This window comes from Anastrepha ludens, chromosome 2 (assembly GCF_028408465.1).
Source record: "Anastrepha ludens isolate Willacy chromosome 2, idAnaLude1.1, whole genome shotgun sequence".
NCBI lineage: Eukaryota > Metazoa > Arthropoda > Insecta > Diptera > Tephritidae > Anastrepha > Anastrepha ludens.
This window is the reverse complement of record NC_071498.1, coordinates 173,347,915-173,362,619: the sequence shown is the minus strand read 5'-3', so window position 1 is coordinate 173,362,619 and position 14,705 is coordinate 173,347,915. Positions and strand designations below refer to the sequence as shown.

The following is a 14,705-nucleotide window of genomic DNA, read 5'->3' as shown; positions in this document are numbered from 1 at the left end:
TATTAAAAAAAATAACCTTCATAAAAATTTGGTTAATATTATATTAATCTTCATATTAATTGAAGGCACAGCTGTTTTCCTGGTTTACTCCTCTTGGGAGCATAGGGCCTCGACAAGACTCAGTCTTGCGTTGGTTTCATTACTCTGTTTTGATTTCTGAGTAGATGGTTAGCCTGCCGCTATCAATCCTAAGGAGTGGGAATGCCCACCTGTCGTTGCTTAGGAACAACGCTTTCTAACTGTTTAGAGCGCCATCTGTGTTTCACATTTTTCTGCCAGAGGGATCACACAGATGGTTGAGGACTTCGCTAAAGTGGTGTGTCTGCGCTATTACCGCGGCTGCCCGCTTCCTCTTGCTAATATGTACAACGCTTCTAAAAAATTAATAAAAAGTAATATAAAAAAACAATAAAAAAATAAAATAAAAATAAAAATTAAAACAAAAATGTAAAAAAAGATTTATTGAAAAACTTCTTTCAAAATTTGAGCGAGCTCGAAATTAGTTTTAGAGCTATGCTCTAGGGCTCTTCATTCTTACAATTGCACACAAAAATCCCAATCTGCTAGGAACAATATCGAAACACAATTGAACCACCCTAATGTACATTTCATATATACTTAGCGTAAAGTATTTACAAATATTTCAGCTATACGTGCAACGCTTTCTCTTTCAACGCCTTCTCTTCCCCATTTACTTCCTAGTAGATGGCACACTTGAATTCCGGATCCATCGGCGCATCCTGGCTACACTTGAATACCCACGAAAATTCTTGGAAATTCGACAATGCTCCAATTACCCGATACATGCTTGGTGCATGTGAATCGGATGCGGCCACAGCTGAGCGGAAAAAGGATTGCACATCGTCACACCACAACTGCGCGAAGCCCACGAAGAACAATTGTTGATTGTCGAAATTCAACTGTGCAAAGGTTTCACGCCCTTCAATGTTCGTCGCATTGGCGGCACGCTGTGCATGCAGCCAACGTTGATAGGCCTCATAAGCCAATTTCACACCCGCATTGTCAGCGATATTCTCCGCTTGTGACACATCGTTTGGCAGCTGGTGACCGCTATAACGGTAATTATGATATTGCGCCTGGAAGCATTTGCGACGCTCCTCAAATTGGTATGTCGACTTTTCATCCCACCAGCTGTGCAAGTTGCCCGCCTTGTCGTAGTTGCGGCCATCGTCGTCGAAGCCGTGCACCATTTCGTGCGCAATCAGATAGCCGAGTGTGGCATACTTGAGTGCTTGCGGGTAGTGTGGGCCCCAAAAGTGGCGCGGCTGTAGCAAAGCAACAGGGATTTTAATATTATTCTCGAGTATATTGTAGGCCGGTGTAAACGAAAGCACTTCGGGCGCTTCCAGTGGCATGACAGGGCCGTGTAGACGTTGCAATTTCTTACGGCTCTCCATTTGCAAGATTTGTTGCACATTCTCGACGTAGTTGTTGCGCTTAATTTGCACATCTGCATATTCGGCGGTGAAGTTTTCCGACTCGTAGGAGTTGATGTACAATTGCATGGCATCCAACTTTTCCAGCGCGTACACACGCGTCGTATTCGCAATCCAATCGAGTTTGTTGCCCTGCAGCTCTGTGTGGAATGTCTCACGCACTTCTTCCCACACATCGAACACCTCCTTTTCCACAGCTGGATCTTTGTAACGCTGGTAAACCATATAATCCACATATTTGCCAAAATATTTCTTTGTACGTTCAATGCACCACTTAGCCACGTCGCCCTTCTGCACATCGACCAGATACTCCTGCAACATTTGCCAAATGATGTAGTTAGCAATCACATGCTGCGGGGTCTCTGCCACGATTTGCACTATGCTGAGCAAATATTTTTCATCATAAATGTAAACAGTCTCCGGCACCTGATCAACACCCAATGCCAACTCCAAAAACTTCTGCAAATCCAAGCTCTCATTGTAAATTTCACGCAACTTGTCGACGGGCTTAAGCGCGAGCAAGTCATGTAGTGTAAGTCCCAGCCGCGAATCGGAGCCGCCATGTACCAATGCGCGCTCAAAATTAATTAGTTCCTTGGCGATTGCCTTGGCTTTCGCGTCGTCCACGCCAAAGAAGCGTTTCATGTGCTCTACAGTGGTTAGCTCGTGGAGTAGACTAAAAATTTTCGTATTACTGCTAATCGAGAAATCCGGTGGTCCAATGTATACTTTGTTCCCTGTATTGTTTGCTATGTCTGCCATAATGTCCACAGCGAGTATGACTTGTTTGCCATATTTGTGTTGTATCTTCGCCACCAACTCCCACCAATTGAACTCCTGCTCCTTCCAGTCCTCGCCGTCCAACATTGGCATTTTTCCGAATTCCTGGTAGGCATGTTGTAGTGCCACCCTATAGCGCACATCATCTTTCTTCACCAGCTCACAGGCGTGGTAGAAATTCTTCACTTTCACTTCGAGCGCATTATCATCGCGTGGCTCTTTGAGTATTCGCTCGAGACGACGATCGAAAGCAGTTGCGATCAATTGAAACCGATCGGTCATTATGTGATTGAGCAGTTGTGCGGGATGATTGCGGTGCCAATTGCCGCAAGCGTATTGATAGAAGTCCTCACATGGATTCACTTCAGTTTTGAGCATTACATGAATTTCTGCAGCTTTGGCTTGTCGTGCAATTTGCTTTGCCCACTCTGTGTTCAAATCATCTTTCGGCACTGCAGTGGTGTTCTCCAAGGGTGCGCCATCGCTACTAAACTGTTGTAATATAAGTAAGAATGTAAATGTAAAGAGGCACTTTATTTGTGTACAACTGTTTTGAAACATTTTCTTCCGACACTCAGCTCAACGGCTGCTTTCAACCAACGGCAGTGTACGTTAAATCGAAACTAAGGCCACCATTCAAAGCTGCTGAGCACAGAGCATCGTGCACAGATTTGTGTCTTATCTCGTTGTGTGGAGATAGTTTGGTGGTAGGTCACTTAGTTATCGCTGTGAGGCACTCATAGGCGGTGTGTAATCGTGCAAGCTCAGCTGCGACAGAGGATTATCTGGCTTTGTGTTGATTGAAAGTAGAATATGAAGGGGATAAGTGAAATGTACTTGAAATTATAAGAGTAAAACGTAATATGAACCATAATTCTCATAATTCTCGTATACAAATTACGTATATATTGTATATAAATTATAAAATATATTAGGGTAATCGGATGGAAAAACAATAACATTGAATAAACCCTGCTGGAATTCATCTACGTAGTTCACCTCAAAGGGGTAGCTTAAAATTAAAAATACACAAGAAAACAAGACACTGAAGATTCCATCTTTTAACGCTATTTAATAACTGAGTTTTTAATTAGAAAAATGATAAATGGAATTACTACGAGCAATGGAATTACAGCTTTGAGAAATTTTAAGTGAGCCATAATTATGAAAACATGAATAACCCTGCAGTAAAAAACCTAATAGGCGGCCGCCGTAGTCGAATGTGGTGTGTGATAACCACCCCGAAATGAGTAGATTCGGCTCTCCGTGAACGAAACCCAAAAATGATTGAAAAAGTGTTTTCTAATAGCGGCCGCCCCTCGGCAGACAATGGCAAGCCTCCGAATTTATTTCTGTCATGAAAAAGCTCCTCATAAAAACAACATCTGCCGATTTAAAGCTGTAGATTCCTTCATTTGTAGAACAACATCAAGACATACGCCACGAAATGGAGGAGAAGCTCGGCCAAACAACCAAAAAGGGTGTATATATACAGTGACGGACATAAGTATAGGCACAATAACGACAATGGAATGAAAATCAAGTTTTTCAAATCAACAGTAATAGAAACTGTTTATGCCACATAAATTACGCGTACTCATAAATTTCATAATCAAGTCTTAATTTTTGAAAATTCACAGCGCTTAAACCATAAATCAAAATAAAAGTAAAACTACAGCAATATTTGCTGTCCAAAGTATAGGCACGGTTCTTTTATATGCTTCAAACTTAAAGATATACTTAAAATTAGTACTTCGTTGGAAGGCCTTTTTGTTTTAATACGGCTTTCAATCTATTCGGCGTTGAGTGCACTAGTTTTTTCGTAAATTCTTCCCCAATGTGAAGCCATTCTTCTTTTAATGCTGCTTTCAATTCAGGCTTAATGGAAATCGCACATTTTCTGACTCGTCATTCCGATTCCTCCCATAAGGGCTCAATAAGATTGAGGGATGGAGACTGTGGGTGGTGCGGCAGTAGATGTGCCGTGTGATAAGCAAGCCCCAGCTTTACATCATGCGCCGTGTGCTTAGGGTCATTGTCATGCTGAAATGTGAAGGAGCTTGGTAGATTCAACTGATCTGCACTTTTTTTGAGATTTTCTTTCAATTAATAAATGCTCCCCCACACTTGCAGCAGACATGCAACCCCAAACCATTAATGCTCCACCACCGTACTTCACATTTGGTGTTAGATTTTTTGCAGCGTAAACTCTGTTACGCTTCCGCCACACAGTTATGCGGCCGTCTGAATGAAAAATATTTAATTTGCTTTCATCTGAAAACAATATATTGTCCCAGTAGCTAAGAGGCTGGTTTTCAAATTGTTTTGCATATGCCATCTTTTTCTTTTGGTTGGTAGCTTTCGCCTGGCCACATGCTTTGTACCCAGCCTGATGCAGTACTCGTCTAACTATTTTGGCATGGACTTCTTTGCCAAAATCTTGTTTTAGCTCCGCCGCGATCTGGGTTGATGTAATTTTCGAATCATTTTTCACTTTTCGTGCAATTTGCGATCGCTCTCGGCGGGAAGCAACTTTCCTTTTTTATGGAACTACATTATTATTTTACGCTGTAATTATCTGGTTTCCTTTCCATTTGGACTCATTGTGACAAAAAATCTTATACAACGCACTAATTTTCATTGATCTTGCGCACAAAACTACTAAAATTTAAGTAACAGTATATTAGAACGTATGTTTTGTAAAAAAGAGTTGCCAGCTATACACAAAGTGTTAGAAATGGAAAAGTAATGAAAAATTGTGCCTATACTTTTGTCCGGCACTTTATATTTAAGCAGGCTATTTTTGACGTCACCTCACAAAACTAAGGGAATATGCGACGTTGACAGCGAGCTCAAGGCATTGAGGTAACACGGCATAGGAGACTCCGACGGGATGTCATTATCGGCATATTTTACCTGAAGAGGAAACAAAACTCAATAAAATAGGACAATACTAAACTTTATTGAGAAAGTTGGGCTCAAAGAAATGCGTCAGCTGAGTCCATGAAGAGAGTACAGTGCTAAATCCCCTCATAACAATTAGAAGTTGAATATTATTCTATACAGATTTTTCAAAAGCTATCGGTACTGTCTTGAACTTTATTCTATTACGAAAATTTGAAGGTCTATGCTTTCATTCCTCATTCTAAAATTTGATCAGAAAAAATCTCGTATATAGAAGTAGATTATCAGCCCAATTACAGATATTCCCGGGGAGTTGTATTCGAACTGATGTATTTTTTTGTTGAGAATAAAATTTTCGAATTCTAAGCTCTCGGGCAGAAGATTTTCTTCCAAAATATTGACAGTAAGAAATTCGAACTTCGAAAAAGCTGAGTTCTATATTTTTAACAGTTCTAATTGTGAATTCTAGGGAAATTTTATTACTCGAGCTCAAGCTAGGAAATTTTTGAGTAATGAGCATCGAACAGGTGTGCGACGACTACTCGTTACTCATACGCCCAGGCTGTTCGAAAATGTGCGAATAAAATCGAGAGCTGTAATATGAATATCACATATACATGCGTCCATATACTTACACATGTATTCATACATGCAGAATGTTTCATAAGTATAGGCGCACTAACGATTTTCGTTGATCTCCCTTTTGAAAATCATTCTATCAACACATATGTATGTGTGTGCTATTACATATAAGTAACACTTTCCAAGCATGCGCATACTTCCAAATGCAGATATATACTATATATGTCTGTGATCTGAGTATGTACATTAGGGCGGGTTAAATCATTTTCCCTTTTTGTTTTCGGCAAAATTTAAATAATCGGAAAAAGTCGGATGAAGATTTTTTTGCAGTCAGAAAATCCACTACACCATCTTGATAAAAAAGTTCTCGGAACAACCACCAGGTGACGCCCTAAGTCAACTCATTTGAGTTCCGTTTTTTTTTTGCCATATCTGTGATTCAAATTTCTACAAACCGAAATTTGCAAAAGCTATTCCCCCTTTCGTAAATCTGCCTATGGACGTGTTTTCGGTTTTCTACAGCTTTAAAAATGGATTTGAATTTGCAACAACGAGTTTCTATTAAATTTTGCTTGGAAAGTGGATTCAATGGTGCGAAAATAGTAGAAATGTTGGCAAACTATTTCGATACTGATACTCTAAAGAAAACAGCCTTTTACGGATCGTATGAACGATTCAGAAGAGATCGTGAGTCCATCGAGGATGAGAAACATAGTGGCAAGCCGTCGACATCGAAAACTCATGAAAGCGTTAATAAAGGAAATTTGACAAATAACCGCAAATTAACCATCAGAGAGCTGACAGAGGACTTGAAGATTACTTATGGATCTGTTTGAGACATCGTAGTTAACGATTTGAGTTTGCGCCGCGCTACTGCAAAGTTGGTCAAAAGGAGCTGAATTTCATGCAAAAAAGGGCCCACGTAATATCGCCAAAAATATGATTTTCATGCTGGATACGGCTCAACATTCATAAAGCACATCTTTACTGGAGACGAGTCGTGGGTTTTTAAGGACGATGCGCAATCCAGACATCAGAAGAGTGAGTGCAGAGCTCCAAAAAACTACGTCGTTTATGAGAAAATAACTCGTAGATTCTGCACCGTCGCAGAGTGTCATCTTTGGCCGAGAATTTTTTACCAAGAATGCGGTCATTATTAGCGAGTTGTACGGACGGATCGCCGAGGAAACCTGGTTCGAAGAAAAAACAGGAACGGCCGCGCTCTGGTTACCAAGTGGCAGTGCAGTCGCTGTCACACAGCACGGATCTGGCACCTTCATCGTAACTGGAGACCTCAAAGCTATCGAGTGGGGCGCTCTTACTACGAACACACGGGGAAGGCATCTACTAGACATGGCTGCCAGACTGCAGCTTGCAGTGGCAAACACAGACAACGCTACCACTTTCAGGAGATAGGGATGTGGTGATAGGGCACTCGCAAATTGAACATGGCATGAAGCAAATTCCATGCTGCACACAAGGAGTGACGCTGACTCCCTTGCAAGCGCTATAATGCATCGCATTGCCAAAAGTTGCGACGCATCGGTACCCCATGCGAGGCTATGCTCAAGAAGACGCCCTGTGCACTTCCTGGAGAATAGAAATCGCAGTGGTCAGACAAACCTGTTTTCGTAATAGAAGAAGGTGAAACAGAGAAGTAGAGTCGGTGAGCTGATGATTTCAGGCAATCCCGAAAAGTGCTGAAACAAGCAAACTTCGCTAGTAAGAAGGCAAAATGCAAGGAACTTCGAAGGGATCTAAATAGCAACGCTTGGGGACTGGGCTATAAACGTCAACTCCATAACCCCTCAACTACACAGTGATGCTATAAGCAAAATATTGAATACACTATTTCTCACACACCCTATGCTGTGCGGGTACCGAGATCGCCAACGAGGCGAGATGCTCCCACCATTCACTCAGGACTATCGTGTTGGGGCGCAAATGAATAGCAAAGAGTGATTGGGTCGATGTGCTAACCGGTACACGCATTAACTGATCGGCGCGTCAGACATCTACCCTTTTCGCAGCTACTTCAGAACTGAACTAGGCATAGCAAAGATTTTAAAGGCTGACACCTTTTAGAGCATATTTATATCTACCAAGACTGCCAAAGTAATGATTCGTTTGCTCCTGCAACACAGAAACCAACTACTTATTTTGTAACGCTCCCAGAGGTAGCTGGAATGCTAGTAGTTGGAGTAAAATCTAAAGCCTGCACCTCTGCTTAATGCCCTGCCATCTCTGAAGACCAGATCCCAGACGAAGTTAACCTAAACTAAATTTATATTCCTTTTTTTTAATTTTCGTTGTTATTATTTGTTATTACTTCCATTTGATAACAGGGCGTGAATACTTACAGTATTTAATTAATATGTAACACACACGCATTTTATACTTAATGTAAATCATGGCATTGAACTTGTTGATTCAAGTACGTGCACACATACACATGTATTATCATCACTTCCGCAAACCAGCACACAACAGATTAAGTATTTAATTTGTTCATCAAACCAAACTTGTATAATTACTTGTAAGTTCTAGGCGCATATATTATATATGTACAGTGACTCTCACGTGTAAATGGACACATGCAAAGTCGAATGTGAAACCATTCAATCATAAAATCATAAAATTAATACAGACATATTTTCTACTTCTACTACTATAAATAAGTAACAATAAATCAATTCACAAACCAAAAATTAAAAAAAATCTCGAAACATACAAAATACGTTCCACAAAAGTTACAAAAAGTACGATTTTGCAAGTAACGGTACTTTCGATTGTTGTGAAATTTTGTGTGACTATTCTGTTTTGAACATCAATAGTTGTCCATGAGTCTTTGAGGCAGCATCAAATAAATATGGCGCCCTTATCTACCCATACTTCTATTGAAATTCGAAAGCTAAATATTGAGAGAACACAAAAAAATATAAAAAAAATGTCTGTTATTTTGATTAAAGAAATAATTCAACGGTCGACGTTATTATTAAAAAGGGTGAGAAGGCGAATAGGGTACATAACATATGCTGGCATGGTTAAGAAAAAAAACTTACACAGGCCGAGAAGTATGACGAATTATTGAAAAAGATCCATTTTTTTCATCGGAAAGCATAAAATGTAAATTAAAAAAAGAAAAATAAAAAGAAAAAGAGAAGAGGGTCTCAGCAGAAACGATTCGTCGTACCCTCAGAAGCTTCGATTTACATGGTAGAGCAGTCGTAAAGAAACCATTCATATCCGAGAAGCATAGAAAAAAGCCTGGAATTCGCAAAATCCTATTTACAGTCTGTGTCAGAAAAAAGGAACCGCTATTATTCATGAAGTATAAAAGTTATATATTTAAATTTTTTTTACATGAAGTTATGTGCAAAACTACGAGTCGCAATTACTCAATAAACCGTGTAGTCTTCATCGTTGTCGAGTATAGCCTGGCATCTTCTCGGCTTGCTTTGAACCAGCGTTTCTGCGTAGCTCGTCCACAAAGAGGATGATTTTGCGAACTTGAGGCACGAGTTGCTTCAAATCGTGGACTGGCTTTCCGGCAAGACGCATTTTCATAAATCCCCACACATTTTAAATGGGGTTGGCATCTGAAGACTGGGAGGGCTAGTTCATTTCTGTGATGCCATTTTCTTGTATTGTTGTTTTTCAATGTGTTTTTCTTAAAGCAGTAGTTTTGATGATGTGGGCCGGTAGGATATGTTCCCCTCCTTTAGCTGACGTTCGATGGTATTGATACTCACATCTATTCCCTTTTTAGCAAGAACTGATCGTGCTTGGCGTAGCCACAAAGAAGGAACCCGCTGAAAAAGTTGGACGATCACTTTATTCTGCTTTTTTGTCGTCACTCGCTTCAAGCCGCGCTCGGAAAAGTCATCAACATTTTTGTACACCTTTATTCGACATCACAACAAACTTTTTTGATTTTTTAATTACTTTTGCAGCCGCGGCGTAAGATAATTTCGGCCCTTTCGAATGCGTGCATAAAAATACCGCCTCGAGACGTTTCGCGTACTTTTCACTCATTTTTGTTTGGTTGCGTTTACGGAAAAGTTTCGAACGACACTAACCTGAGTTAGCACTGGCATCGTAGCCCTTGAGTGGGACTATTACGCAGAAAAAAGCAGAACGAAATATATCTTGAAGTTACAAGAGAAAACCGGTTATTTTCTTCTGGCATAGACTGGTAGTAATTTAAATGCATTGCTTTGTTCACATTCCATGTTCTTTCCGCTGCGGAAGCAAATTCCACGTTTTGAATGACGACGTTTCTAAGAAGATCTTTTGCCAAAACATACCAGAGCAACACTTGATCATGGTTGTAGAGGTGTTGGTGAAAGTGTGGTCTGGCCCAAAGCAAACTAACACAAAAATTCCATTTTGATACACCACTCGTAGAACCGATGCTTTTTATTAGTCGAACCATCCTGATTTGACTATGAATCTGTTGGTTTGACTATGAATCAAGTTGAATATTGAGAATTCCCCCAACATTCTATGTCGTAGAACACCCGGACTTGGGCAGTCACACAGGTAGTGAAATACTGTTTCTTAAGATTCTTCTTCATTGCAGCTTCTGCATATATCGTTTTACGGCCACCCCATCTTCCTGGCATTGTCTCCCAAAGGCCAGTGGCCGGTTATTGTTGACGTAATTTTGAATATGTTTGCTCGTGGCTTTCTTAACAACTCGTCAGTCAGTTCTACATTTGTTGAAATTGGGCCACGTTTGTTTAGTTTTTTTGCAGGTATTGGTGCTAGTTCTTCTGTCAACGCCTGGCTTCTAGAATAGCGAGGAAATCTGCCGTTTGCGCACTCCTTGGGGTCAGCCTATTTCTAGTGCTTCGGAATCATTATAGGATGCCTCCTGTCCTGCCAGTTCATCAGCTTTCTCATTTCCTTCTATGTTCCTATGGCCAGCTATACCCAGATGGGAGTGTTGTCTGCCATGCGCTCTAATGCCTTAAGTTCCACTTTGCATTGTCTGTCGATTTTTAAGTTCGTTATAGACTTTAAAGCTAAGATAGCTGCTTGTCTAACTGAAAAATTATAGGTATACTTCCGATAGTTATTATGGATGGTTTCTAATTAACCTGCAAGCATTCCTTATCCCGAGAATGGTAGTGGATCGGTAAAGGTTTAAGGATGTGTATCGACTAAAGGAACGGGTAATTTCCATTTTGTGCAAGCTATTTGGGGTCGTATTCTATATATTGACATGTTAAAGCAAAATATAAAGCAGTCATGTCCAAGCTTTAGACTACCAAGATAATGAACCTAAGATTTCGCGAGCTTTATTGATAGATGATCGACCTCATGTATTGGATACGCCTTCCCAATCCCCATATCTCAATATAATTGAGCACTTGAGCGGCTTGAAGCGAGTCGAAAAGTGTACCAAAGGCTGTATTCAAAAACTGAGGAGCTCAGAGCATCTATTTTGGAAGAGTGGAATGCAGTTGCCACCTGAATTTTGCCAAAATCTTGTCAACTTTATACCAAAGTGACTAGAAGCGGTTATTTTTGCCTAAGGATATGCGACGAAATATTAATACATTTCTTCCCCTGCTCACTCCTCTCGGGCGCATAAGGCCTCAAAAAGACTCAGTCTTGCGTTGGTTTCGTTAATCTGTACTGATTTCTGACAGGGTAAATGATTAGCCTACCGCCACCAGTCCTAAGTAGTGGGAATGCCCACCTGTCGTTGCTGAGGAACAACGCTTTCTAACTGTTTAGAGCGCCATCTGTGTTTCACATTTTTCTGCCAGATGGTTGAGGACTCCACTAAATTTGGTGTGTCTGCGCTATTACCGCGGTCGTCCGCTTTCTCTTGCTGGCGCCACTGATGGAATGTGTAACTATGTGTTTTTTCTTTTAGCAGCCACAATGCAAATAATGCGCTAACTATTGTGCGGGGGTAAGGATGGAAAGGATAAGTTTTTGGGCTTGAGGAATGAAATTGGAGGATTTTTTTTTTTGTTTTTGTTAGAAACAAGGAAAGTAGGTAAATTTGGAAAAGTGCGAGGGATTCGAACCCGCAATTAATAAATACTAACTAAAAACATATCCGATTAGTTGTATTGAACGATTTTTGTATGTATTGAGTTTTTTTCGAATTTTTGCTCTATGAGTTGATTTATTGTTACTTTTTTGGCTTACAAGATGAAAGTAGAAAATATTTCCTTTAATTTGATAAATTTTTGTATATGATTGAATGTTTTGAAAGTCGACATTGCATGTACCCGTTCAAACGTTTGAGTCACTGTATGTACATTTTATGAAAATGGCAGGGTCTAAAGCCAACCATGATGTGTTAGTGCGATTTAATAGATTACACATTTCCGTATCGGGTGCATTCGTGCGCCCCAGCGGCATTCGAATTCCAAAGCGAATTGGTCGAAATTCGACAACATTGCAACCACGCGCACCTCCTCGGGCGCATGCACATCAGTTTCGATAATAATTTGACGCCAATTGGGATTCACATCGGTGCACCACACTTGCGCCATACTCACAAAGAACAATTGACGTGGCGTGAAATCCATATTAGGTAGTGACTCTGCCCGTAGCTGTGTGGAGTTATTACTCTGCTGTAGCAACCATTTCTGGAACGCACCATAGGCAATGCGTACACCAACATTGTCGGCAATATTCTCATCTTGTGCATTCGTTTTCGGCAATTTGCGCCCGTTGTAACGGTATTCACTATACTGTTGCTTAAAGCACTCCTTGCGCTTGACAAACTCTTCGGTGGAGTTGCGATCCCACCAGTTATTTAGGTTACCTCTGGCATCGTATTTACGTATGATGGCATCAAAGCCGTGCGCCATTTCGTGCGCCAATATGAAGCCGATGGTGGAGTACTTTAGAGTAACGGGATAGGCGTTGTCCCAAAGAAAGAGCGGCTGCATAAAAGCGACTGGTATGAGCACTTTGTTATATTCAGCCGCATAGGCAGGTGTGAAACTAAGAGTTTCTCCCTCATCCAGCTTAGGTGGTTCGAGCAAACGTAGACGGTAATTGCGCCCGCGTACCTCTAATATATTGATGACGTTATCAAAGTATTCATCCGTGCCAATAACCAAGTCACCGTAAAGTTCTTCGAAATTTTCGCGTTCATATGAATTAATCTCCATCGACATGGCAGATAACTTTTCTAGCGCTTTGTCACGTGTTGCCTCGGACATCCAGTCGCTACTCTCTGATTGCAGTAATTCACTGAAAGATTCTTTTAGTTCCAGCCATAGACTTTGCATTTCAGTATTCATGTGCTGGTTATGCGCCGCTAACTGTTGATATGTCATGTAATCTAAGTATTTGACGAAGAAGCGTTTTGTGCGCTCCACACAACGATTTTGATGTTTCTCATTTGAGTTATTCGCCTCCATACGAAAATCCTGCAATAGCTCCCACATAATATAATTGGCCACTATCTCTTTAGGCGTATCCTCGATAACTTTGCGCAAATTATCCAAATATTGTTCGACATACACATAAACTGGCAACACATAAGGATGGCCTAACCAAACGTTGACAAAGTGTGTGAAGTTAAGCGTGGGCTTATAATTCTCCGTCATTACTTCCAAGAGCGTCAATTGTGTTTTATCCTCCATGCCCAAGCCCTTGTTGGCATCCAACTTGCCCGCTGCAATTCGCTTTTCAAACTCAACAATTTCTGTTGCTGTCTTCGAGGCCAATTCTATACTCATGCCCAGCACCTCCTGCATTTCCATTTGTCGGGCTAATGCCAATGCCACATAGTAATCGGTGGCACGTGACGTCACCAGCTTATCCAATTGACCCAAATACAACCGATTCGCTTCATTATTGCTCAGGTCGGCGAGTATGTCTGCGCCAAGAACTATCTGCTTGCCATATTTGCGTAGAATAAGTGCAACCACTTCTAGCCAATCGAATTTGTCTGCCTTCCAATGGGCGCCCTTCAACGCTGGCATGCCACCAAATTCCTCCAACACGGAAAGCAATTTCTGGCGATAATTTTTGCGTAATTCTGCCTTATTCATGCACGACTCAAAAAAGTACTTCACTCGTCGATCCATTTCCGATTCGTTGGTGCGTTTGGGTTCGCGCATCAAACGCACCACACGCCGATTATAGGCCTTCTTCAGCACATTAAAGAGGCCGGTCTTGCCATCCGAAAAACGTGCCGGATTGATTTTGGGCCAGTTGCCGCACGAGTAACGGTAAAAATCAACACATGCATCCACTTGAGGCTGCATATAATTGCGCATTTCTGCAGATTTAGAAAGGCGTAAAACTTCGCGCGCCACATCCGTATGAAAGTCGGGATAGATGGATCGCGCCGCGGTCGCAAATTTGACATAGGAATTAAAGTAAATTAGTAAAACTAAGAGCGGCAAATGAAGCCAAAGCTGCTGTCTGGCTAAATACATTTTCCTAACGACTACCGATTTCAGACTGATGTTGAAAAACGTTTTGCACTTCGCGCTTAGAAAGTGCGACTGTTTTGATTCATTTTTTGTTGATTTACCAACACACAAAAGTCTAGAAAGTAGCTGTACCGTTCGAATTGAATTCGGAAATAGCCAGAGGTTATCAGAACAAATTTTAAGTACAAGATTTTAATTACGGACTCACTTATGGAGCATCCACACCTACATGGGTACATACACACATCGGCACTTAATTTTTATAGTAATACTCACTTACGTAAATGTATCTGTATGTGTATGCGCGTTTACGACATTGTTTAATAAACAAAAACGAAATTCCGGAGAATTGTTTACTTTCGCGTGTGACTAATAATAAACCTAATGTAAAACCTTCTACCCATTAATTGGAAGTGCGAAGCTGGAGAGGAAGTAAAGCAGGACCGCTGCTGAGAAAATATTAAATTTAATTACAAACACCTGTACTCAAAATGATGCTAGGGTGTTGAGGATTTTAAAACATTCCCAGACCAACCTTGATTGGAATAAGAAGTTATCCAGC

The 14,705-nt window shown here is 40.9% G+C and overlaps 1 protein-coding gene across 1 annotated transcript; it reads right to left on the bottom strand.

The window, feature by feature from the left end:
• Nucleotides 1-434: 434 nt before the first annotated feature.
• LOC128855841 (uncharacterized) lies at nucleotides 435-14,206 on the bottom strand. Its single transcript, XM_054091050.1, has 2 exons — nucleotides 12,064-14,206; nucleotides 435-2,815 (listed from the first exon to the last, which is right to left on the bottom strand). Exons 1-2 carry the CDS (start codon nucleotides 14,144-14,146, stop codon nucleotides 699-701), a joined length of 4,200 nt encoding a protein of 1,399 aa, XP_053947025.1. The 5' UTR covers nucleotides 14,147-14,206; the 3' UTR covers nucleotides 435-698.
• Nucleotides 14,207-14,705: the final 499 nt, after the last annotated feature.